This window comes from Phallusia mammillata, chromosome 3 (genome assembly GCF_965637545.1).
Source record: "Phallusia mammillata chromosome 3, kaPhaMamm4.hap1.1, whole genome shotgun sequence".
In the NCBI taxonomy this organism is placed as follows: Eukaryota; Metazoa; Chordata; class Ascidiacea; order Phlebobranchia; family Ascidiidae; genus Phallusia; species Phallusia mammillata.
Genome location: NC_137254.1, coordinates 1,103,816 through 1,128,596, shown reverse-complemented (window position 1 = coordinate 1,128,596; position 24,781 = coordinate 1,103,816). Strand labels below are relative to the sequence as shown.

At 37.3% G+C, this 24,781-nt stretch overlaps 1 protein-coding gene across 6 annotated transcripts in view; it reads right to left on the bottom strand.

Annotated features, from left to right (window-relative positions):
* Positions 1 to 23,924, bottom strand: part of LOC145220277 (large ribosomal subunit protein uL14-like) — a 114,328-nt gene extending 90,404 nt beyond the window's left edge. Inside the window, exons 1-7 of one of the 6 annotated variants that reach the window (XR_013858066.1) lie at positions 23,706 to 23,924; positions 23,002 to 23,096; positions 22,354 to 22,452; positions 20,937 to 21,063; positions 19,299 to 19,346; positions 18,333 to 18,461; positions 17,785 to 17,847 (exon numbers count right to left, since the gene is read on the bottom strand). Coding sequence is in view for 3 of the 6 variants with exons in the window: in XM_080087535.1 (XP_079943661.1) it covers positions 18,411 to 18,461; positions 19,299 to 19,346; positions 19,646 to 19,748; positions 20,937 to 21,063; positions 22,354 to 22,452; positions 23,002 to 23,056 (483 nt within the window). In the remaining 3 variants the exon portion in view is untranslated. The other 5 variants (XM_080087535.1, XM_080087537.1, XM_080087536.1 and 2 more) reach the window with 5 other exon arrangements.
* Positions 23,925 to 24,781: the final 857 nt, after the last annotated feature.

The following is a 24,781-nucleotide window of genomic DNA, read 5'->3' as shown; positions in this document are numbered from 1 at the left end:
ATGAAATCATTGTGATGCAATAATCACAAACCGATAGGTTGCGACCCAAATCTATATCAAACACAAGTCCCCCAACCCATTGTTACGCGATAGAGCCCCATGAATGACATATTGTGGCCAAAATAATAGATCGGGTACAGGTAAAAATACATAAATTTACTGACGTCTGCAAACTGGTGAGTTTTAACGCGAATTAGATTGGCCAAATTAAATAAAACTATTGGGTTCTAATGTAAATGCTGATTTCATTTTCTCTTGAATTGGGGTCGCTTTTAAAAAAGGTTGAAGACCACTGCATTAGATGACATATATATATAAACTATTTTTTAATAAATCAGTGATGTTGAAACAAAAACAAGAAGGTAATTTGCGGTCGTAGGTGAAATATCTGCGATGTGGCCGTCGTAGCGAACAGGTTGTGCAACCCTGTCTCAGACTGTTCTATTTCCAACCAAATTCCCCACCATTTAGACAATCACCTTGCAAACAAATTTAATTCTAATCTCGAAACTAACCCTAACCTAAAATCCTTAAATCACTTCATCTTTGAAACTCAATTATTGCAAGTTAAAGCTCACACAATCTGGCGCAACAAAATTAAAAACAGAAATTGGAGTTCTCGAATAAATTCGTCCACAATCAAACATTTCTTGCAAAGTGTATTCCGCGAAAATAATTGTTTTAAATCTAGACATCCATACTGCAATAAAAAATTCGGCGACATCTGTGTCAAAAAATCTAGTAATTAACACAGCCACGTAGAGCAAACCAGTACATGTAATACTCTGTACCATTATATTTCAATTGATTTAGTATTGCGTGGCCTTCGTACGGTGGCCTAGAAATGCAAAACACAAAACTCGTGACACACGCAAAACTTACCAAAGTTAGAACACGAAAATCGTGGCATAACCCTAAGTCAGAAAACATTACCCATGACACGCACCGAAGTAAGAACTCAAAAAACCCTGGCACGCAACCCAAAGTCAAAACATGTTACCCATGGCACGCACCCCAAAGTCAAAACACATAACCAGTGGCACGCATCAAAGTCAGGACATGAAAACCGTGGCATAACCCTAAGTCAGAAAACATTACCCATGACACGCACCGAAGTAAGAACTCAAAAAACCCTGGCACGCACCCAAAATTTTGAACACAAAAACAATGGCATACCAGAAACCATGGCATTACAGAATATTCTTATTCTTCTGAAAAGCTGTAGTCACTAATTAAAATATATAATCCAATGGTATTTACAATACAAAAAAATCAATACTGAGCAGAATTAAATTCAAGTTATTATTGGTTCGGTCCAGAGTTGTAAATAGGCCTGAAATTAAAGTCCGAAGCCGGCCCGAAAGTACAAGCCCGAAACCCGGCACGAACCCGAATCGTTTTTGAGAAGCCCGTTTTGGCCCGAAAGTTTGATTGGCAGGCCAATATTTGAAGCCTCAGGAAAGACCAAGACAACAAACACAATAGACAATAGGTCCCGAACAAGGCGTTTTAGGGCTGTTTGACATTAGGTCAGGTCCTGCAACTGGCTGCTTAGCTAGTTGGATTTGTTTTTAAAAAATACTGACAAAGTGTAAAGTCAGGCCTGAATAACGCCCGTTTTTTTAGAAAAAAATTAAGCCCGAAACCGGTCCGACTTACCACTCTGTTGTACGCAGCGACATACAAAGTTTTTTCCCCTACCGTTGGTTTTTCCCTACTGGTTCGGCCATCCAACACAAGTATGTTTTCTTATCTGTCCCCTTACTGAAATTAATTGCCCACCCCTGGACTGAAACGTCTGATTATGGCTGATTTTGTCCGCTTAATGTTGCGATGAATTAAATATATCAAGCGAAAAAACACAAGACGAAACCTGTTTAAAAATCTGATATAAATAAATCTAGACGCAATTCTGTTAGACTAGAAATCTCCCGAGCTACTTTACACTGCGAACTTAACTAAACCCACTTGCAATCTGAATAAACCGCAATTTCGCAGAATATTTATAGGCACTGAAACGGAAACGACAGGTGATATGTACCACAGCCTTCTATCTTTCGATCTTACACACCGGTGTCATCCGGCTTGTTTTCTGAAATCAGATGACGAACGCCAATTTGCGTATACACTGTACGTATATACTAACTGCAAAACAACAAAATGGTTCTTTATGTTTTGTAAATTAGCGCTTTGAATTTAAACTAGCATGTAGTATTGTAAGTTTCGGAGATACAAAAAGCCTGTGTATAAACTTACTAACTTGCAAAGTCGTGCATGTAACAATCGCTGTGATTAACTGCACGAAACCCGCTTTAAGCTTGCAAAGTCGTGTATTTAACAAGCGCTATGGTTGACTGCACGAAACTCGTTAGGAAATCCGCTTTAAGCTTGCAAAGTCGTGCATATAACAAACGCTACAGTTGGTTGTACGAAGCTCGTTAGGAAACCCGCTTTGAGCTTGCACAGTCGTGTAGAAACAGAGTTTTAAACGGGCCTGAAATTGATGCCAGAAACGCGGCCCCAACCCAAATGTTTTTTTGAAAGCCCGTTTAGGCCAGAAAGTTTGATTGACATGACTATACATTAGGAAAGCCTTAGGAAAGACATAGACAACAAACACATTAGACAAATAGTATGAAACAAGGCGTTTTAGGGCTATTTGACATTAGGTCAGGTTCAGCAACTGGCTACTTAAATTTATTCGAAAAAATACTGACACAGAGTGTAAAGTCCGGCCCGAATCAAGCCCGTTTTTTTTTAAGAAACCTAAGCCCGAGCTCGGCCCACACCCGAACCCGGCCCGCACTTTATGTAGAAAGCGCTATGGTTGACTTAACGATGCTCGTCAGAAAACCCGCTTAAAGTTTGCAAAGCTGTGCATGTAACGAGCGCTATGGTTGACTTAACGATGCTCGTCAGAAAACCCGTTTTATCTGTGCAAAGTCGTGCACGTAACAAGCGCTATGGCTTGTTTAGATCAAACAAAAAGCATACGTTTAGATGTTTTCAGGCACCGTTTTTGTTTAAGTTAGGGGGAAATACCAAAGCAACCCGTCGGTTAATTTGTTGTCAAAGACGATGATTGCAAAATGGCCAAGCGTTAGAACACTGGTCTTACGTAAGCATGAAAAATACACAGTATACCACTCTCTGGGTAATTTGCTACAAGCGCAAGGCTTGTCCTTTCGCACTCATTAGAAAACTTTCTTAGGTAAGCATGGGAAAATACACAAGCGACCAAATGGGTATTTTGTTATGATCACATGACCTTTATAAGCATCATCCTTTCGCGGGCATAAGAGCACCTTTAAGCGAGCATTGGAAAATGCGGCATGAAGAGCCATTAAGTGGTTGCTCCAAATTATCAATGCATTGTGCGTGGTGCGTTATTACCAAAGACATAATTTCATCAGAAATGTGTAAATGTAAATGCAGAATACAACTACCTGACTGAATGGAAACAAATTCAAAACGCAAACATTATAGACAGCAGATCTGCGTCGACAGGCATTGTGACATCACCATCGTTCATAGCAACTCTTCACTATATTCTATCATGCGTGACAAGGCTTCCCATATGAGCTCAATGACGGGTTATTTCCTGCGTTTGCAAAACGACACCAGTAACACATTAGATGCAAGCAAGGCAAAAAACAGCCACGTTATAGGAATTGCCGCGCATAAGTCATTTATTGCAGACACGCCACAAAAGCATTGTAAGCTGAACATTTAATAAAACTTCACATTTTGTCCTAAATCATACGTAGCGCGTTTGTTAAATAATGTCACGTGATCGAATGTGGCGATCTGATTGGTCGAGGTGTGATATACATTAATCGCCTGTCGCGGCTAAAACTAAAAAGTTCATCTTTAAACATTTCAGCGTGAATGTGAATAGGACTTTTTGATTCCATTAAAATAAAGGCGTTGCAGATTCTGTATATAACTACTGTACAATCGTGTAAATTGGAATTTTAGAGTACATATTTTCTGAACCAAACTCTAGCAATGAGATACAGCGAATGTGTTAACCAAGTCACGTGATCAAATACGACAACCTGATTGGCTGAGCTGAGGTGTATGAAAGTCGTTTGGCGCAGATTAAAGAAAGGTTAAATGCCAAACCATAACTTGATTTAACGAATCCCTGGGAAGTCGGAGATTGGTTGTTACTAAATGTAGTGCTGTGTTATCGATGGATGTTACAAAAATTGCGAGTTGAGCGCAAAACATTGTAACGACAAAAATGACACACGGTTGGCTGAAAAGAATCAGAAACCACTCTCACTGTTTCGGGTTTTCACTCCGCCTCAGTCTAAAGGCGTCAACACATTAATGTTTCCAACAAAGAAACGGTCGTAATACATCTTAACCCTGTATTGAACCGAGGATGTTTCACGTAAATGTGACAATCAAAGTAGTGAAACATCATACAAAATGTTAAAAGATACAGACACGACTAAGTATTAACATGGCAGATCTTCGTTAACAGGCATTGTGACATCACTATCGTTAATAGCAACGCGTCACTATATTCTATTATGCGTGATAAGGCTTCCCATATGAGCTTAATGATGGGTTATTTCCTGCGTTTGCAAAACGACACTATAGTAACACTTTGAATGCAAACACTGCAAAACTGCCACCCTAGGAATTACGCCGCTCAAAATCATCTATGGTACACAGGCCACAAAAGCATTGCAAGCTGAACATTTAATGAAACTTCACATTTCATATTCAGTCATACACTGTACGTTTGTCATATAATGTCACGTGATCGAACGTGGCGATCTAATTGGTCGAGCTGTGGAAAGTAACAAATCGCCCACTCGGCGCACCCGCAAAATTGTTATGACTTTATCAAGGCGCGTTTGGTTTTTCGCACAGACCACTTAGTTAATACAGCATTGTAAATTAGTAATGTACGCAAGTTGTGAAATTTCGGTCGAATTTGCCGTTTTGACAAAGTTTCGGCTTCGGCCCGAACCTTTTTAAATGCGAAACCAAACTCGTTAAATAAATGAAGTTAGTTTTACAACCGACCAATTAAACATCAAAACATCGAAAACGAACCAATCTTGTCTCAATAAAACAATAGCCACGTTAAATGCAAAATGTTCTACATTTGACCAGCTTATATCATAAATATTTCTTTAAAAACAGGATCAGGACAGTTAAAGACCCAATGGTTTAAATGGTTTAGCGTTAGTGATAAATTGCCCATATAGGGGGAAATACGTCCAGTGGTGGGATTCAAATTTTTTGTCAACACAAAAGTCATATTTTTCAGCCGGTTCTGTTACAAAAGTCATATTTTTCAGCCGGTTCTGTTACAAAAGTCATATTTGTCAGCCGGTTCTGTTACAAAAGTCATATTTTTCAGCCGGTTCCGTTACAAAAAGTCAATTGACAGTAAACAGTAATGCTAACCGGTTCGCTGATCTCATAAAATTTAGTGAGACGGTTCTATAGAACCGGTTCGAACCGGCTGAATCCCACCACTGAATACTTCATGATAAACGAATTAGGACTGAAAGTTAGATTTATGGTGAAATTATGAAACAAAGTTGGCCGAGTATGAAGTCAAGCCCGAATCAAGTCTGTTTCATTCAAACTTGAGCATGAAAAGCAAGTTGACAGCTTTGCAGGACTTGGAACTCGCTGGGTGAATTACAAGGGTATGGAGGCTTATTTTTACATTGGCAACCATAAACAACAAATAGTATGCGTAGTTTGTAGCTTCTACGATGTTGTGTTATTCTAGCTGAGTGGTCGCATTTTATCAGTATACTTACGATTATTCGTCAACCTAACATTTTTAAATCTATAAGGCGCTACAGAAAAAAACATCGTATTGCCGTGTCTCTACTGCCTTCCGCTGGTCGTCTCAATTCACCACTAAGTATGTATAAAAAACGTTTTTCAATCACTTTGACCAGTCAATCATAGAGCAATTCAGCTTCATCGTTTGAGTTGAGTTTATATTGCAAGGTGTTTGTGCATTGTGTGCAAATAATGCGAAAAAACAGTTACCACAAGCGTATAGATTATGACGTCATAAACAGTTAAGAACTGATCTTCACACTGTGCAGCTCAAACTCTGCATTCAAGTTAGGGGCATTTTGGGCGCCATTATATAGTATATTATTTTTTGCATCAGTGATTTTGAAACAAAAACAAGCAGGTAATTGGTTGCCGTTGGTTAAATAAGAATCTGCGATGTGGCCGTCGTAGCGAACAGGTTGTGCACCCCCGTCTTAAACTGTTCAATTTCCAACCAAGTTCTCTGCCATTTAGACCAACTCATTGCAAACAAATTTAATTCTAATCTCGAAACTAACCCTAACCTAAAATCCTTAAATCACTTCATCTTTGAAACTCGATTATTGCAAGTTAAAGCTTACACAATCTCGCACCAAAATTATTGAAATAGAAATTGGACTTCTTAAATAAATACGTCCACAATCAAACATCTCTTGCAAAATGTATTCCTCGAAAATATTTGTTTTAAATCTAGACATCCATACTACGATAAAAATTTTGTCGATAACTATGTCGAAATTAAATTTGTCATTAATACAAATCTAATAATTAGCACAGCCACTTAGCGTAAACCAGTACATGTAATACCATTAACCAGTACATGTAATACTCTATACCATTATGTGTCAATTGATTTTGTGTTTCGTTGCCTTTGTACGGCAGCCCAGAAGTACAAAGCACTAAACTCGTAACACCCCTAAGTCAGAACACAAAAGCCATCGCACGCACCCCAAAGTCAGAACACGAAAGCCATGGCACGCACCGAAGTCAGAACACAAAAACGTGTTGAGCGTAAAACATTGTAACGACGAAAATGCCACACGGTTGGCTGAATAGAATCAGAAACTACTCTCACTTTTTCGGGTTTTCACTCCGCCTCAGTCTAAAGGCGTCAACACATTAATGTTTCCAACAAACAAACGGTCGTAACACATCTTAACCCTGTATTGAACATCTACGTCAACAGGTATTGTGACATTACTATCGTTCATAGTCACGCGTCACTGTTTTCCATCATGCGTGACAAGGCTTCCCATATGAGCTCAATGACGTGTTATTTCCCGCGCTTGCAAAACACACCAGTAACTCATTGGATGCAAGCAAGACAAAACTGCCACCCTAAGAATTACGGCACTCAAAGATGTACACAGGCCACAAACACATTGCAAGCTGAACATTTAATAAAACTTCACATTTTGTCTTCAATCATACATAGCGCGTTTGTCAAATGAATTCACGTGATCAAACATGGCGATCTTGTTGGTCGAGGTGTGATATACATTAATCGCCTGGCGCGGCTAAAACAAAATTTCATCTTTAAACATTTCAGAGTGAATCAGAATTGGACTTTTAAATCTCATTGAAATTTAGGTTTGGCTGATTCTGAATATAACTACTGTACAATCGTGTAAATTGGAATTTTAACGCATATATTTTATAAACTTTAGCAACGGGATAAAGCGAGTGTGTTAACCAAGTCACGTGATCAAACATAGCAACCTGATTGGTCGAGCTGTGTCACCTGACACGGTTTGTAGATTGGTTACAACTTATTAAACCACCATGACGCTTATTTGATGAGAGGCATGGGGTTGTTTTATCGCAACGAGACGCTCCGGCCCAGCGAGAAAGTTAGTAACACTTTTATTTTAATTTGCATCTCCACTTTGTCCAGTTTATAGGCTTCAACATATAAAAGGTTTCAAGTTTTATTACGTTACCTTCCGTAGGTGTGAAAACTCCGCGGTTAGGTAAGGATCAGTTAATACACAACAAGCAACATGTTTAGTTTGTTTCTGTACAAAAAAAACTCGTACTCATGTAATAGTTGATTCTTTTGTACCAAGTTAAGTGTTGTTACTTGTAGTTGTGTGAAAACAAACAGAACACTTTTCAAACTAAACCCGATCCCTGTTACCGTGAACTTAAAACCACTTCAACACTACATCTAACCGATGAACTAATTTACAACTCCCAGAAAAAATACCCGGTTCGTCTCTATTTTGTTTTGCGCTTTAATCTTGGTGGGGGAAAAGCATGAGCTAAAATCAGATTAAACAGGAAACCACCTGCATTAGATCTCCGAAATTAAATGATAAAATTGAATTATGCCGGACAAAATTAGACCAGGGGTACACAACTTGCACCTGCAGAGACGAATTTGTGCGGCCGTGAACATGTGTATTAAAATATATTCACTGGCGGTCGTGACGTAAATAAAACTGATTTGTCAAATATTTTGATTATCAAACTGCTCTAAACACATTCCGTGTAACTGAAAAGAGTATTACCAGCTTAGTAGCCATATACATCAGACTTTTTGTATGTCTATTGTGTGCAAACAATGCGAAAAAACAGGTACCACAAGCGTCACAAAATAGATTATGACGTCATAAACAGTAAAGACTGATCTTCACACTGTGCAGTAGTGATGTCGCGGACAGAAATTTTGGGAATTTTGTTCGCTCTGCAAAATTTCAAGCTGTTTGCAAACTGCACCAAAACTGCAAATTTTGAAGAATGGAATGGTTGACACTGCACTGCACCACATATAATATTGTACCATAAACCCCTACATCAGTTCGTAAATCTGCAAAGCAAACATTTAACATTAAACACATTTTAATGTTTACCTTGAAAAGCTACAAGTTTGCATGAAATAGTCAAACAGCAACAGTTTTACAAACTCATAAATTTCAAGCAAACTCGAACAATACAACACAAACCAACAACAAAATACAACACTCACTCTTCTAAAAACTAACAATAATTGAATTTTAGATTCTGGACATAACTGATCGTGTCTTTTTTGACAGAAAACGTAACATATTTGTGTACGTATTGTCGATGTTTTTTCAAAGCAAAACTTATCAAATAAGTTGCGCGGTGTGCGGCATCGACGCGGCATAAAAAGTTTTTGGACCCGCTGCAGTACGTTCAAAATTACTCCAAACATTTGCGCGGCCGCCTTAGCGGCGCAGTTGACACCACTACTGTGCAGCTCCAACTCTGCATCAAGTTAGGGCATTTTGGACGCCATTAGATCAGTGGTCTTCAACCTGTGGGTCGCGACCCCAAGTAGGGTCGGCTAAACTTTTTCTGGGGTCGCTATAAATTCCATTTATTGGCGTTTTAATTTATTACCTAAAAATGATACGTTTTTGTTCTAGTTCGCAACCTTTGCTCATGTTTTGCTATACAACTTGGTACCTCTCGTGTCACAATGAAATCATTGTGATGCAATAATCACAAACCGATAGGTTGCGACCCAAATCTATATCAAACACAAGTCCCCCAATCCATTGTTACGCGATAGAGCCGCATGAATGACATATTGTGGCCAAAATAATAGATCGGGTACAGGTAAAAATACATAAATTTACTGACGTCTGCAAACTGGTGAGTTTTAACGCGAATTAGATTGGCCAAATTAAATAAAACTATTGGGTTCTAATGTAAATGCTGATTTCATTTTCTCTTGAATTGGGGTCGCTTTTAAAAAAGGTTGAAGACCACTGCATTAGATGACATATATATACAAACTATTTTTTAATAAATCAGTGATGTTGAAACAAAAACAAAAAGGTAATTTGCGGCCGTAGGTGAAATATCTGCGATGTGGCCGTCGTAGCGAAAAGGTTGTGCAACCCTGTCTCAGACTGTTCTATTTCCAACCAAGTTCTCTGCCATTTAGACAATCTCCTTGCAAACAAATTTAATTCTAATCTCGAAACTAACCCTAACCTAAAATCCTTAAATCATTGTGTCTTTGAAACTCGATTATTGCAAGGTAAAGCTCACACAATCTGGTGCACCAAAATTATTGAAGAAAAACAGAAATTGGACTTCTCGAATAAATTCGTCCACAATCAAACATTTCTTGCAAAGTGTATTCCGCGAAAATATTTGTTTGAAATCTAGACATACATACTGCAATAAAAAATTCGGCGGCATCTGTGTCAAAAAATCTAATAATTAACACAGCCACGTAGAGCAAACCAGTATATGTAATACTCTGTACCATTATGTTTCAATTGATTTAGTATTGCGTGGCCTTCGTACGGTGGCCCAGAAATGCAAAACACAAAACTCGTGACACACGCAAAGCTCACCAAAGTTGGAACACGAAAATCGTGGCATAACCCTAAGTCAGAAAACATTACCCATGACACGCACCGAAGTAAGAACTCAAAAAACCCTGGCACGCACCCCAAAGTCAAAACATGTTACCCATGGCACGCACCCCAAAGTCAAAACACATAAACATTGGCACGCATCAAAGTCAGGCCATGAAAACCGTGGCATAACCCTCAGTCGAAACACGAAAACCGTGGCAGGCACCAAAGTCAGAACATGAAAGCCATGGCACGCACCGAAGTCAGAACACAAAAACGTGTTGAGCGTAAAACATTGTAATGACGAAAATGCCACACGGTTGGCTAAATAGAATCAGAAACTACTCTCACTTTTTCGGGTTTTCACTCCGCCTCAGTCTAAAGGCGTCAACACATTAATGTTTCCAACAAACAAACGGTCGTAACACATCTTAACCCTGTATTGAACATCTACGTCAACAGGTATTGTGACATTACTATCGTTCATAGTCACGCGTCACTGTTTTCCATCATGCGTGACAAGGCTTCCCATATGAGCTCAATGACGTGTTATTTCCCGCGCTTGCAAAACGACACCAGTAACTCATTGGATGCAAGCAAGACAAAACTGCCACCCTAAGAATTACGGCACTCAAAGATGTACACAGGCCACAAACACATTGCAAGCTGAACATTTAATAAAACTTCACATTTTGTCTTCAATCATACATAGCGCGTTTGTCAAATGAATTCACGTGATCAAACGTGGCGGTCTTGTTGGTCGAGGTGTGCTATGCATTAATCGCCTGGCGCGGCTAAAACAAAATTTCATCTTTAAACATTTCAGAGTGAATCAGAATTGGACTTTTAAATCCCATTGAAATTTAGGTTTGGCTGATTCTGAATATAACTACTGTACAATCGTGTAAATTGGAATTTTAACGCATATATTTTATAAACTTTAGCAACGGGATAAAGCGAGTGTGTTAACCACGTCACGTGATCAAACATAGCAACCTGATTGGTCGAGCTGTGTCACCTGACACGGTTTGTAGATTGGATACAACTTATTAAACCACCATGACGCTTATTTGATGAGAGGCATGGGGTTGTTTTGTCGCAACGAGACGCTCCGGCCCAGCGAGAAAGTTAGTAACACTTTTATTTTACTTTGCATCTCCACTTTGTCCAATTTATAGGCTTCAACATATAAAAGGTTTCAAGTTTCATTACGTTCCCTTCCGTAGGTGTGAAAACTCCGCGGTTAGGTAAGGATCAGTTAATACACAACAAGCAACATGTTTAGTTTGTTTCTGTACAAAAAAAACTCGTACTCATGTAATAGTTGATTCTTTTGTACCAAGTTAAGTGTTGTTACTTGTAGTTGTGTGAAAACAAACAGAACACTTTTCAAACTAAACCCGATCCCTGTTACCGTGAACTTAAAACCACTTCAACACTACATCTAACCAATGAACTAATTTACAACTCCCAGAAAAAATACCCGGTTCGTCTCTATTTTGCTTTGCGCTTTAATCTTGGTGGGGGAAAAGCATGAGCTAAAATCAGATTAAACAGGAAACCACCTGCATTAGATCTCCGAAATTAAATGATAAAATTGAATTATGCCGGACAAAATTAGACCAGGGGTACACAACTTGCCCCTGCAGAGACGAATTTGTGCGGCCGTGAACATGTGTATTAAAATATATTCACTGGCGGTCGTGACGTAAATAAAACTGATTTGTCAAATATTTTGATTATCAAACTGCTCTAAACACATTCCGTGTAACTGAAAAGAGTATTACCAGCTTAGTAGCCATATACATCAGACTTTTTGTATGTCTATTGTGTGCAAACAATGCGAAAAAACAGGTACCACAAGCGTCACAAAATAGATTATGACGTCATAAACAGTAAAGACTGATCTTCACACTGTGCTGTAGTGATGTCGCGGACAGAAATTTTGGGAATTTTGTTCGCTCTGCAAAATTTCAAGCTGTTTGCAAACTGCACCAAAACTGCAAATTTTGAAGAATAAAATGGTTGACACTGCACTGCACCACATATAATATTGTACCATAAACCCCTACATCAGTTCGTAAATCTGCAAAGCAAACATTTAACATTAAACACATTTTAATGTTTACCTTGAAAAGCTACAAGTTTGCATGAAATAGTCAAACAGCAACAGTTTTACAAACTCATAAATTTCAAGCAAACTCGAACAATACAACACAAACCAACAACAAAATACAACACTCACTCTTCTAAAAACTAACAATAATTGAATTTTAGATTCTGGACATAACTGATCGTGTCTTTTATGACAGAAAACGTAACATATTTGTGTACGTATTGTCGATGTTTTTTCAAAGCAAAACTTATCAAATAAGTTGCGCGGTGTGCGGCATCGACGCGGCATAAAAAGTTTTTGGACCCGCTGCAGTACGTTCAAAATTACTCCAAACATTTACGCGGCCGCCTTAGCGGCGCAGTTGACACCACTACTGTGCAGCTCCAACTCTTAAAATCAGTGATGTTGAAACAAAACAAGAAGGTAATTGGCGGCCGTAGGTGAAATATCTGCGATGTGGCCGACGTAGCGAAAAGGTTGTGCAACCCTGTCTTAGACTGTTCAATTTCCAACCAAATTCCCCACCATTTAGACAATCTCCTTGCAAACAAATTTAATTCTAATCTCGAAACTAACCCTAACCTAAAATCCTTAAATCACTTCATCTTTGAAACTCGATTATTGCAAGTTAAAGCTCACACAATCTGGCGCAACAAAATTAAAAACAGAAATTGAACTTCTCGAATAAATTCGTCCACAATCAAACATTTCTTGCAAAGTGTATTCCGCGAAAATATTTGTTTGAAATCTAGACATACATACTGCAATAAAAAATTCGGCGACATCTGTGTCGAAAAATCTAGTAATTAACACAGCCACGTAGAGCAAACCAGTACATGTAATACTCTGTACCATTATATTTCAATTGATTTAGTATTGCGTGGCCTTCGTACGGTGGCCTAGAAATGCAAAACTCGTGAAACACGCAAAACTTACCAAAGTTAGAACACGAAAATCGTGGCATAACCCTAAGTCAGAAAACATTACACATGACACGCACCGAAGTAAGAACTCAAAAAACCCTGGCACGCATCCCAAAGTCAAAACATGTTACCCATGGCACGCACCCCAAAGTCAAAACACAAAAACAGTGGCACGCATCAAAGTCAGGCCATGAAAACCGTGGCATAACCCTAAGTTAGAAAACATTACCCATGACACGCACCGAAGTAAGAACTCAAAAAACCCTGGCACGCACCCCAAATTTAGAACACAAAAACCATGGCATACCAGAAACCATGGCATTACAGACTATTCTTATTCTTCTGAAAAGCTGTAGTCACTAATTAAAATATATAATCCAATGGTATTTACAATACAAAAAAATCAATACTGAGCAGAATTAAATTCAAGTTATTATTGGTTCGGTCCAGAGTTGTAAACGGGCCTGAAATTAAAGCCCGAAGCCGGCCCGAAAGTACAAGCCCGAAACCCGGCACGAACCCGAATCGTTTTTGAGAAGCCCGTTTTGGCCCGAAAGTTTGATTGGCAGGCCAATACTTGAAGCCTTAGAAAAGACCAAGACAACAAACACAATATACAATAGGTCCCGAACAAGGCGTTTTAAAGCTTTTTGACATTAGGTCAGATCCAGCAACTGGTTATTTAGCTAGTTAAATTTATTTGAAAAAAAATACTGACACAAAGTGTAAAGTCAGGCCTGAATACCGCCGGATTTTTTGGAAAAAACCTAAGCCCGAAACCGGTCCGACTTACAACTCTGTTGTAAGCAGCGACATACAAATTTTTTTCCCCTACCGTTGGTTTTTCCCTACTGGTTCGGCCCTCCAACACAAGTATGTTTTCTTATCTGTCCCCTTACTGAAATTAATTGCCCACCCCTGGACTGAAACGTCTGATTATGGCTGATTTTGTCCACTTAATGTTGCGATGAATTAAATATATCAAGCGAAAAAACACAAGACGAAACCTGTTTAAAAATCTGATATAAATAAACCTAGACACAATTCTGTTAGACTAGAAATCTCCCGAGCTACTTTACACTGCGAACTTAACTAAACCCACTTGCAATGTGAATAAACCGCAATTTCGCAGAATAATTATAGGCACTGAAACGGAAACGACAGGTGATATGTACCACAGCCTTCTATCTTTCGATCTTACACACCGGTGTCATCCGGCTTGTTTTCTGAAATCAGATGACGAACGCCAATTTGCGTTATACACTGTACGTATATTTTAATTGCAAAACAACAAATTGGTTCTTTATATTTTGTAAATTAGCGCTTTGAATTTAAACTAGCATGTAGTATTGTAAGTTTCGGAGATATAAAAAGCTTGGGCATAAACTTACAACTTGCAAAGTCGTGCATGTAACAATCGCTGTGATTAACTGCACGAAATCCGCTTTAAGCTTGCAAAGTCGTGTATGTAACAAGCGCTATGGTTGACTGCGCGAAGCTCGTTAGGAAACCTGCTTTGAGCTTGCACAGTCGTGTAGAAACAGAGTTTTAAACGGGCCTGAAATTGATGCCAGAAACGCGGCCCGAACCCAAATCTTTTTTGAAAGCCCGTTTAGGCCAGAAAGTTTGATTGACATGACTATACATTGAAGCCTTAGGAAAGACATAGACAACAAACACATTAGACAAATAGTCTGAAACAAGGCGTTTTAGGGCTGTTTGACATTAGGTCAGGTCCAGCAACTGACTACTTAAATTTATTCAAAAAACTTCTGACACAGAGTGTAAAGTCACGCCCGAATCAAGCCCGTTTTTTTTGACGAAACCTAAGCCCGAACCCGGCCCGACTTAGAACTTTGTGTAGAAAGCTATGTGGTTTACTTAACGATGCTCGTCAGAAAACCCGATTTATCTGTGCAAAGTCGTGCACGTAACAAGCGCTATGGCTTGTTTAGATCAAACAAAAAGCATGCATACGTTCAGATGTTTTTATAGGCACCGTTTTTATTTAAGTTAGGGGCAAATACCAAAGCAACCCGCCGGTTAGTTTTTTGTTAAAGACGACGATTGCAAAAAGGCTTGACATTATAACACTGGTCTTACGTAAGCATGGAAAATACACAGTATACCACTCTCTGGGTAATTTGTTAAAAGCGCAAGGCTCGTCCTTTCGCACTCATTAGAAAACTTTCTTAGGTAAGCATGGAAAAATACGCAAGCGACCAATTAGGTATTTTGTTATGATCACGTGACCTTTATAAGCATCATCCTTTCGCGGGCATAAGAACACCTTTAAGCAAGCATTGGAAAATGCGGCATGAAGCGCGATTCAGTGGTTGCTCCAAATTATCAATGCATTGTGCGTGGTGCGTTATTACAAAAGATATAACTTAGTTTCATCAGAAATGTGTAAATTGGAACAACGAAATGCGGAATAAAACTACATGACTGAATGGAATCAAATTCAAAACGCAAACATTATAGATAGCAGATCTACGTCAACAGGCGTTGTGACATCACTATCATTTCTAGCAACGAGTCATTACATTCCATCATGCGTGACAAGGCTTCCCATATGAGCTGAATGACGGGTTATTTCCTGCGCTTGCAAAACGACACCAGTAACACGTTAGATGCAAGCAAAACAAAACTGCCACCCTAAGAATTACGGCGCTTAAATTCCTTTGAGAGCTGAACATTTATCTAAATGGTCGAGCTGTGGTATGTAACAAATCGCCCACTCGGCGCGCCCGCAAAATTGTGATGATTTTATCAAGGCGCGTTTGGTTTTACGCACAGTCCACTGAGTTAATACTGCATTGTAAATTAGCAATGCACGCAAGTTGTGAAATTTCCGGTAGAAAATGGAGTTTTGGCGAAGTTTTGGTTTTGGCCCGAACTTTTTTAAAATGCGAAACTTTAGAGAAATAAAATCGTTAAATAAATAAAATCGGTTTCACAACCAACCAAATTAATTTATCAAAACATCATAAATTAACCAATCTTGTCTCTATACAACAGTAGCCACGTTGTGAGTTCTTACTTTATTAGTTCTACCAAAAAAAAATACAAATTATTTTGCAGACAACGTGGCTTGTGTTTTGGAAAGACTACGATTAAGTAATGTAAAGTGTTTAGGAACCAGTACACAGCGATAACACTAACTGTTTTTTTTCACAGGTTTGAGCTGCTTGATACGCAGAAAAACGCTCGGTAGGCGATCGTCAGTTATGAAAAGAGAACAGTTGGTTAATTTCGGTAGAACTACTAAAGTGATTTCCTATTTTTGAGTGTCTCTATCGCCCCCCGCTGGTTGTATTAACTCCTTCACGACTTTGTATACTCAATATACGTTTTCCCAAACCCACTTTGTGTAGTCATAAATAGTGCTTTTTCCAGTATTACACCAATTTAGGTTACCCTACGTAATTCAAAAGGGTTGTTGCACAAAGTAACTGCATGAAAGCTGGTAGATTTGCTGCAAACCCCATACAACCACGTTTAGCAATTAACAAACTTAAATCGGCCAGTGTGGTTTTCGAACCGACAACTTTGCGAACATTTCAAAGCACTTAGAGACGGTTTAAAGCACAACAAATATTTTGCAGGATTTTTTCTCATGTTTTACGCAATCGAACTGGCATTTGAAGCGATCCTCGGCCAACAGTCGGCACATTCTTTTGCCACAGGACCAGTGATAGCAGAACCTGAGGATGCAAAAGTATGTTTTTATTATCAAGTGGCAAGAGTCAAGTCAAATGTATTTGCATTGTCACATCATCATATTGTCATTGTTGAACCTTTTTATAAAACAGAATGGACAAAAAAATGGTTTATTTAACAAAGTTGAACAAGGAGCCCTGCTCTGAAGGTATTAAGATTATTTCTTTTGCTAACAAGAGCAAATAAAACCACAATCACCATAGTCATGAGTCTTGTAAATTGCAAACACAATAAACTTATCATTGTAGCAACTATTGTGTCAAACAAATTGATGTCGCATAACCATATCTACCATGTGTGAAATTGAAATAAATGGCATTTATGCTAAAGTGCACAAACATATGATAGGAATACATGCCTGGATAGTTAGGTTCTGCTCAGATTCAAGTCTTGGCATCAGGGTATTCAGTCCCGAAAGATGGTAAAATGAATTATCATAGCTAGAACACTTTTGTTTGTGGCAAATTTGTTTACTTTAACATATGGCACCAAAATTTGCTCAAGCCCCAAAAGTTGCTGTTATATTACTCTGTAACATAATTCTTTACAATACTATCTAACTGTACAATGAACCCAAAAAAACATGTTGTCAAATGCTGTAGAATTTAGATGTAACTTAACAGTTGGCAACCTGGATTTTTAAAGAATGTATGCATGAAAATAACCATCGCAAAATATTAATGGTTTTGGGTAAGTTTAAGATTTCAATTCAGTAAAACCGAGTGAATTAAAATCAGTACATTTCATTCCAGCAGGTTTTACTGGGTTACACATGATGTGTTAAACTTACTAAAATACAAATTTAAGACTTTACCTTTCATTTCGCCCTTGACATTAACTATCACCCCGGCATTGTCCTCGAAATATACAAACTGACCATTTTTCCGATGTATCGGTTTCGATTGTCGTATGATAACTGCAGGGTGAACTGTTAAACAAAAAAAGTACTTTATTAAAACCAAGATATCCTAAAACATTTGTGTATCTGCAACTTACTTTCAGCCACACAAACAATTTTTTCAACCTTATCCAGAAATTATTTTGACCTAAGTATCAGAATTCATGGTATATATAGTAAGACAATCAAGTTTACAGAGCTCTTCTGGCAAATGCATTTTTATTCCAATGTTTCGAAGTCCTATACAGGTCGCCTTCATCAGGCTAAATAACTAGTCGCATCCAGTGCTTACCCTGATAAAAGCGACCTGTATAGGACGTCCAAACGTCGGAATAAAAATACATTTGCCAGAAAAGCTCTATAAACTTGATACTGTGCCTGGCAGCAATAGCTTATTTGTAGTAAGACAAGGTAGGCGTGAACTTATGAAAAAAAAATACAGACTCATTTGAACCAACAGTTTTTGTAATAAACCCAAGTTACAAGAAAACAGAATAGTTAAACTTGCTTTTTACCTGTTTTCCTTAGTTCCGGTTTACTCTTTTTCACAGTTGCAAGTACGATATCACCAACGCATGCAGCCGGTAGACGATTTAAACGACCACGAATGCCATTGACAGCAATAATGTACAGATATTTTGCACCTGAAACAAGCACACTTTTACAAAACCTACTTTAACTCTATTCATACATTTGTAGCTGGGTCATAAGTCAGCTAGTTTACAAAATGTTCACAGGTGTTGATATGACAAAGTTGAAAAAAAATGTCAAACAAGTGTCGTTATGACAAAGTTTGAGACAGAAAAATTCTAAAATCTCCAAATGCTTCGACTGGGTTAGTGCATCTTTAGTCTGCCTTCCTACAAATTTTTATTTCTATGGTGGACGGTAAATGCATATTTTACTACAAGTTTTGCACTACAATGGATCTACCATCTGTTCCCTATGCTTAAGTCTCATAAACTGATATTTTTGCATAATTTGCAAGTTTTTAATAACAAGTTCTTTATGGATATAATCCCTTAACAGATACAGCTGCTAAATTGTAATTTTTAAACTCATTTAAGGATAACAGTATGCAGATTAAGTATTTTTCCCACATCTAAATAATAATAATGTCACTGACTCTGTTTAAGGTTTTTCAGCATGGAAACGGTTTACCTAAAATTTTAGTCATTATTAAAATCCTAATTTTTTATCTATTTGTTACTTGCCACTTGTTTATGATGTCACAATTAGAAGACAATGCTGGGCTGATCAAAAAAATTTGTGAAACAATCTTTTTCTACAACATTTCGAGATAAATGTCCCATTTGTTAAAAAATCACATTTTATTTTTAACTAAAAATATCCATACTTTACATACTTTTGTCCATACTTAAAATGTACCATTTTCAAACCTCAAAACCAACATTTCATGATAAATTCATACATGAATATGTTGCACAATAGCTTTTCAAGTTAGTGTTTTGAATTTTTACCTGTTTCGTTCCATTTCTTTGCATTTTGCAAGACAATGTTCGTTCATTCTGTTGGCAAAAGATTAAAGTTATTAAATGAGAAATGCCTAAATCATGTTGTTTACATACAACGCAAATTTTTTTCTAAATTGCGTTGACATACAAGTCAACTTGTTTCAAAAGAAAATGCAGGAAAATGGAATTACAAAAATGTAATGTACTTCCCTCAGTAAAAGGCAAAAAACGTTGGACTTATTTTTCTTTGCCAAACAGGTTTATATTACACAGGAAAAAGAAAAAAGTAGCTGGCACAGAACAGGTTTGAAAAGCACTGCACTGCATAAAACAGTCTCTTTTTGTGTGTTTACCTTTCGTTTTGAATAGCTTTGGTGGGATGACGCGGCAATCGAGAGTGGTGATGATGGTTGAGGTGCAGATGATGCAAGGTCGGAATGGGAACCAAATAATTTTCTACAAAACAAAACATTTGGTTGTCGCAAGTGCCATTGGTAGGTCTGTCCAAGCTCTGTTATTTATACATAAGCTATTGCTGGCAGGCATAATATCAAGTTAATAGAGCTATTCTGGCATATGTAATTTTATTCCAACGTTTCGACGTCCTATACAGGTCGCCTTTATCAGGGTAAATAACACTAAATGCGACTAGTACAGTGCACGATAAACAAACAAAAAATATTTGAACGAATGCATGTCACAACAGGAAAACGTCGGAATAAAAATACATTTGCCAGAAGGGCTCTATAAACTCTGTCATGTATGTTATGTTTAATAATTTCACTCAAAACTTTACTTTTTGAATGCTCATAAATTGACTGTGCAATCTGCTGTTAGGTTTGTAAATGAGGATTTTTAATTTTTGGTAGCTCGTTACTAAGCATTTGTTAACACTTGTTGCAGTGTGGTTGACGTATATCTATGTCAACAGACGTTTTGCGTAGAGTGTGAACCAAACATCCATAATTGCGCGACCGGCATGTCTAGGGCAACGCATGGCAGGTATTAAACTTGATTATGTGATTAGAGTCTTGTTTGATAACAATGTAACAAAGCCGACTTTTCTAACGAATGCTTGAGGTAGTTATACTGAATAATTGCTGGCAAAAGTTGAAAGTATTTATTGTATAAGACTTTCATGTGCATAAGTTGTAACATTATTTCCATTGTAGTTTGTTATTGAAGCGCCTTGCAGCAGACAAGACAAGACAATTGGGCGTAATAATGCACACAATTAACAAAAGCCAGCACTGAACATATGTTTGGGTGCTGACCACACTGAAAGTATTAAATTGATACTCAATTTACTTGCAATTTTTTTGTACTTCATTTCAAAGTGTTACTTATTATATGCTTCATAAATTGGCCGTTTAACATACTTTTAGTCGTTTTTAAAATGTTTTGCTATTTAGGAGTCTTTTTGTAACGTTTTTTGCTACTTCAGAGTCACATGCATTATAGATTGACCAAATTCTCCACTTGTATCAATATAATTGAGCGTTTTAGCTGACATAACAACATTAAATGGCAGTGAAAAGTGACAACAGACACAGGGGAGTACACATACCAAACTGACAAGTGACATAGACCAGACATTCACTCCTCAGACCAAACAATGTGAATAGATAAACTTTCATCACTCACCGTTTACTTAAGATTGCTACAGGGAGGGATTTAAGAAAATGTTTTTCGAAAAAGTTCGTTTTGCTCGATGTGTGGGATTCTTCTTTGCTAGCTATTGATTCATTGCTGGCGTGCAGGACATGAGGATCTAAAAACACAAAATTGCGGTAAAATAAACAACAGCATAACCGTAACTTTGTAGAAAATAAAAAATAATTGGTTGAAATAGAAAAAAAACATGGACAATTTGGACGCAACTTTTTTAATTATAACTGGGAACAGCCCTGAAGCATTCTAAGTAGATACAAATAAATCCAAATAAAATACAATTTACTTTTTCAAGCAACCTACATATTCATAAACACAAAATAAAGTAAAAATTGTTACAACAGCCCCAATAACAAATGTTACTAGTTGGCTGTAAAGCATTAATACACACATATTTTTAGCTACCAAGCTATTTTCAACAGTGCTAGACACAAAGTTTATAATTATGATAAAATCATCACGGACAGAACCAAAAAAAAAATGCAAGCAGACATAAATAAATCAGGTTAAAACAGAACTTGTAAAACTTTCATATGCAATCTACCAGAGTATCAGAGTTTTTTTTTGCTTGAGATAAAATACAGATGCAAAAAAATGTTTTCCAGCCATTTTACTGTTGTGTTTGTGATAAACATGTCAAAGTAAATATTGTGTTGTTTAGGAGAAAGGCCTTTACGAGGTATTAAGTGATAAGTGCATTGTAAGTACACATAAGTCACAAAATGCTTTGCATAATATTGCACTAATAAAGGCCATCATATTGGTGGGTGAAACGTTAGCAATTGAAATAACTTTACAGCAGTAGCACGAAAATATGTAGTGGATAAAATGTTTGTTTATTGCTTACAATCCTTCTGTCAATTCAGACCAGGGCTTCTTAACCTGGGGGGGCACCAAGCATTATAATAACAGTTTGAGCAACAGCATTTGTGGTTGCAGACTTCTATCTTTGTGAATTTTGGCTTTCTTACATAAAAAAACACAAAATATTGAAAAGGTTTTGGGTGACATGAGCCATAACCACAATTTTAAGAGGTTTTTGTACAGCAAAAAGCCAAACTGTCACATTTGACATTATAATAAACACATTCTGGCAACATAACTTCTTAGACTAGAAAAGTAAAAAAGGGTAAGACCCACTGGTTTATACCGAGCTAGTTTTTAATTCAATTTCTTTGAAGCATCGGTTTAGGGCAACACTAAATAGCTTGGCAGGTCGGATTGTGGCCTACATGACGTTGAACACTGCAGGTTTGTATTGAGCTACTTTTTAATCCAGTTTTCTTTGCAACATTGTAACCAACCAAAGGTTAAGAACCACAGGTTTATACCGAGCTAGTTTTTAATTCAGTTTTTTTGAAGCACCGGTTTATGAAGCATTGTAACCAACCTCCCCCTCCCGACGAGCTGCTCATGTCCGTCGTTGATGACTCATCATTTCCGCAGTCGATTTGCTGCATCAACGTTTCAAGGTCAACATCATCATCAGCTGAAAGAGAAAGGATTGTTGTCAATTTATTGGTTCAAACAGTATACCTCCATTTTAAACAAAATTTAACATCCACACATACTGGGATTAGCCTTAAAGCATTCATGCAGACCAGCGATCACTGCACACTCATATAGAAATCATAGGACACCAGGCCAATGAAAGGCATCATACCGTATCAAGTCTGCCTCCCAAGCATTCCCAGATATGACAAGGCATAGGTTAATAAATATGTTTTTTTGTCCCTTAAAATAGTTATTATTTATTCCACAATTAACTGGAAAGATGCCTTTTAATTTTTTATGTAACCAATAGAAGTAGTTACACCCAGGTTATTGTTTATACAGACCTTTTGTTTTGTCGGCTAAAAAGTGCACTCTACTGTTTACAACTAAAAACCACTTCACTTCAAATCACAACCGCTGGAGTGACAATGAATAGCAACAGGAATGAACAGTAGTGAGAATAACACTGTATTGTTTACCATACAACTTGGGTCATTGACAGAAGTGTTTCGACAGGGAGAGATTTACGTCATTACCCACTCACCTTTCACTCCTAACGTATTGATGTCTTCTTTACGAACGACTAAACATGGTTCCATTTTTACCACCACAATGTCACTCTTCTTCCTTACACTTGACCTGTTAAGTATAAACTAAATGTTGGTATGTATTACGAGCTGCTGTTTGGCATAAGTTTGCAATGATGAAAGTGATTTATTGGGTGAACAACTTTTTGTGTTATAAGTTTGACCATCAGTGTGTTTCAAGAACTTCTATTGTCATCGTCAGGTGAAGTAAACCAACAGAAGAGATGGTGCCACACAACGATAAAAAGGAGGCGACGCAAAGTAAAGAAGCCAGAGTTTTGGCTTGTTCTTAAGTCAAGTAAATATTTACATCAAAAATGTACCTTTCCAAATCAATATAAGAAAAAAATAAATGACTTTAGCCTGGATCATCAATAAAAATAGTTTTTTTGCTCTAAACCCTTCAATTAAACAGACATTTGCTGAAAGTCTTCAATGAATTTTATCTGAACCTGAATGTAACAGGCTAATATAAATATGCAAAAAACATAAACAACAGTTCTAACTTTGGCATAAATTGATGCTGGTTAAATTTTACCTTTTCTACTTAATTATTATTTAACACAAAATTACAGCAATATTTTAACAATCTGCTATAGTACAAATGCCTAGGAGGTAATTTTCGTTACATAATAATCAGGATTTGTTAATCGCTACTCACCGTGTATAGTGCGGCGTAGTGTCGTCGCCGTTTAAGCACTTTGATGAACGATAAACAGCCCACACAATAGTGAAGACCAACAATTAAATCCTTAAAAGAAAGGCCTTAGGCGAAGAAAGTCATCGGTGAAATACTGGACAAAAATTCAGGCAATGAAAATTCAGGTTTTTGGACAAAAACTTTTATCAATTGATTTCACAATATTCTGCAAAAACAAAAAATACCCATTCATTTTTAAATCATCAATTGAAACAACTATTTTTTACATAACATTGAAATAACAATATTCTGTCAGTATTCTGCAAAAACTATTAATAGCATTCATATAAATATATAACTGTTTCAGTACAAAATATTCCTGAAGAATTTCAAATGTAAGGGTATAAAAGTTAGATAAAAACATACTTCTAAACAATCATTAGTTATCACACAAGCTCTATAAAATTGATGTTATAATATGTCTGGCAGCAACAGCTTATTCATGTATATATACAGCATTTACTCAATTGAAAGCTGGCAAAATTAGTGTAAGCCACTGGACTCCAAGCCACATTTTGCGAAGTCAGATACTATTGTTTAATAATACTTCTTTATGCTGCTACATAGAACAACTAATTGTCAACAATTATCAGTTACACAAATAATTCTATTCAGCAAGAACAAGTGACATGTACAGTGAACATGACTAGCGCTCTACCAACTGAGCTACACAGGTTCAATGGAGAATCCGCCGAAAGTCTAATCACTAGCACCGTTGCCTGGCTCGTATGCTACACATGTCAGCTTCGTAGTAGGGGATCGCCAGTTCGACCATATCAGCTATGATGAATATATGCAATAATCATTATGCATTATTGCATAATGCATTAAAACTTTAGGGCCCAGAGTGAGTATATTCATCTTAGCTAAAACAGATTTCAAGCATAACAAATTTGTAGTTAAGAGCCTTGCTACGTTCATTCAAATGCTACTAGCTATACTTGTGCTGAATATTTAGGGCAAAGTTCAAATGCTATTTTAGTATTTGTTTGCCAAACTGTTAATGCCACAATAACCCACAAGTAAACAATGGTTTT